The sequence below is a fragment of the Pygoscelis adeliae genome, unplaced genomic scaffold, assembly GCF_000699105.1.
Source record: "Pygoscelis adeliae isolate BGI_AS28 unplaced genomic scaffold, ASM69910v1 Scaffold172, whole genome shotgun sequence".
Classification (NCBI taxonomy): domain Eukaryota; kingdom Metazoa; phylum Chordata; class Aves; order Sphenisciformes; family Spheniscidae; genus Pygoscelis; species Pygoscelis adeliae.
The window spans coordinates 1296854-1299893 of NW_008824338.1; the positions used below are offsets into that span (position 1 = coordinate 1296854).

Here is a 3040-nt window from a genome sequence, read left to right on the forward strand (position 1 = left end):
TAACCCACAACGGTGCTTTTTGGCACCCAGTGCAGGGGCCAGAGGGGTTAGAGATAATGACAGATTTGGTTGGAATGTGCTAGACCAGATTTATAGCTGTTACAGCTGTTTAGCTATTAATTGGCAGCCATGTGGCGCTTGCCACAGGACTTGCTTGCCTTACTGTATATTACAGTTTAGTGATTGTTAGTGGCTGCTATTTGCTGTACTGCTTATCATCTTTGCTGTGCCTGGAAACATTTCAATAACAGCACTGGCCACGTGCCTGGGCTGACATATGGCCAGGGCGTTGCTGCTGTTCCTGTACTGCTGCAGTAGGCATGCTGTAACTACAGTCTGAACTCCAGTTGAAGGGACTGTGACCTGTGGGTAACTCTATGATGGAGGAGATATACCCCAAAGCCTCTGTGGCTGTGGATAGGTCCACAGTGGAGCAGGTACACCCTTGAATCATAGAATCATTAAGGTTGGAGAAGACCTTTAAGATCATCGAGTCCAACCATTTACCTAACACTGCCAAGTCCACCACTAAACCATGTCTCTAAGCACCACATCTACACATCTTTTAAATACCTCCAGGGATGGTGACTCAACCACTTCCCTGGGCAGCCTGTTCCAATGCTTGACAACCCTTTCGGTGCCTCCCCTGGCGCAACTTGAGGCCATTTCCTCTCGTCCTTTCGCCAGTTACTTGGGAGAAGAGACCGACCCCCACCTCGCTACAACCTCCTTTCAGGTAGTTGTAGAGAGCAATGAAGTCTCCCCTCAGCCTCCTTTTCTCCAGGCTAAACAGTCCCAGTTCCCTCAGCCGCTCCTCATAAGACTTGTTCTCCAGATCCCTCACCAGCTTCATTGCCCTTCTCTGGACATGCTCCAGCACCTCAATGTCCTTGTTGTAGTGAGGGGCCCAAAACTGAACACAGTATTCGAGGTGCGGCCTCACCAGTGCCCAGTACAGGGGCACGATCACTTCCCTACTCCTGCTGGCCACACTATTTCTGATACAAGCCAGGATGCCATTGGCCTTCTTGGCCGCCTGGGCACACTGCCGGCTCATGTTCAGCCGGCTGTCAACCAGCACCCCCAGGTCCTTTTCCGCCAGGCAGCTTTCCAGCCAAGGGAAGGGACTGCAGCCTGTGGATAAGTTCATACTGGGGCATGGGCAAGGGGAGGAGTTCATTGCAATATTAAACCTTATAGCCTAGTTCAAAGGGACCAGGCATGGAGATTGTAATGGATATAACTTTAAATTGCTGTAACCCGTTGTTTGAGTTGCATGTTATAAGAAGTGCTATAGCAGAAACGACCTGAACGAGGTTTTGGCAGCCAATAGCTCCACGCAACACACTGCCTCTCCTGTCTGAAGCAACCACCGTAACAGATGGAACCCAGGTCATGGAAGAAGAGAACTCAATAGACATTTTGTGGACATTTTGCAGGGGTGGTGCATAGACTAAGAGAATGATATCTGTCTATATACCAAAGGATGGGCAGGTGGTAAGGGGGGTGATTAATGGGTATGTATTGGACAATGTGGGACCTGAGCATGACACAAATGGTATAGAGTAAGGGGTAAAGATTGTACTGGTTTGGGCTGGGGTGGAGTTAATTTTCTTCATACCAGCTCGTATAGTACTATGTTTTATAATTATAAATATTATAAATTTATTTATTATAAATTACAGCTCATGTGGTGCTCAACTTTCGAATCAGATCAACATTGGAATAGTAACACTTGCATAGCCCTAGTAGGCTCTGAAGGTACATTTTCATAATGAACAACCCTTCCATTAACCACCAAATTGAAAAACAAAGAGATTTCAAATTGTACGTAAACAAAACATTTTTGCTTTTTATTGAATTTGATTTGGCTGTATACCATTTGTTTTTAATAAGTACATCTATCACTACTGAGAAAACATGTAACAAGCTGAAAGAATTATGTGACAAAGGTGGATTGAAACTAAATGGGAGGAATCCTCTGGTGCTAAATAAGGGAAGGGACCTGAAAACATAGGCGTGACACAGAGCAGGAGTTAAGAAACTGTGTACTTTCATATTGGTTTTGTTTAACATATTTAACACTTTCTTCGAAGATAACAAATACTCTGCATGACAAGCTTTTAACCAAATAGTTGAGTCCTTGAATTTGTGTCATTTTTGCATTTGATCGCTTAGCAATGTATTATTCCTAATCTCCAGTTAAGATTTTACCTAATGCTGTCCTTATCTTGAAATGTGACAGACGGGTTCCCTGTACACAGATAATGCTTTTCAGCCTTTGACCTTTCTGAGTTGTTTTCCTGCTTACTTTGGCTTCCTGCAAACCTATCACTGATGCAAAAGCTAGGATCTCATAAAAAACCTGTGAACAAAGTACGTACACACTGGAAGCAGCGCTAGCATCTTAGTCACAACTAACCCAGCTGGGGAGGCTGAGGAACGCAGCATACACGCAGCCGAGAGGCAGATCTCGGCAAAATGGAGCTTCAGGATGACAACATCAGGCAGCAAAGCAGACATTTGGATGAGGTGTCTTTAAAACCTACAGAGTATGTGAAGAAAAAAACCCTCCTGAAATACAAAGCCATCTGTGCTGTAAGTAGGTGCTGTTCTTCAGGGCTGCTAGTTTAACAATTCTCAAATTTGCAGAATTTTTATAAGTTTCATTAATGTAATCATTCAGGGTAGCTTGGTAATTGGTGCTTAAAGTTTTACAGCATGAATGCACTAACTTCACTGGCAGATTTCTAAAGTTATTCTGGTACTTATCAAGTGAACTTGTTTTTTTCTGACAGTTAACTGCACTTTTTGTTTTACTACGATAACCTGATGGTTCTTTTGCATGGCAAAATGTATTTTATACGTTTGTTTAAAACAGATGTGTTTGTGGCCAAAGCAGCCACAGTGCCTTTTTGCTTACTTTTTTATCTTTGGATTTGTCATTAACAAAACAGAACATGTAGGCAAAGGCCTTGGCGGAAAACACTCAGGAAGCAAGGCATGGGAAAAGACTAATGAACTATTACACCCAGTATTG

At 43.5% G+C, this 3040-nt stretch overlaps 1 protein-coding gene across 1 annotated transcript in view; it reads left to right on the top strand.

Moving 5' to 3' along the window:
* Positions 1-2481: 2481 nt before the first annotated feature.
* The window catches only part of ENPP3 (ectonucleotide pyrophosphatase/phosphodiesterase 3), a 41052-nt gene continuing 40493 nt past the window's right edge, over positions 2482-3040 (top strand). Inside the window, exon 1 of the mRNA XM_009319130.1 lies at positions 2482-2598. Coding sequence (XP_009317405.1) covers positions 2482-2598 — 117 coding nt within the window. The remainder of the gene's footprint in view (positions 2599-3040) is intronic.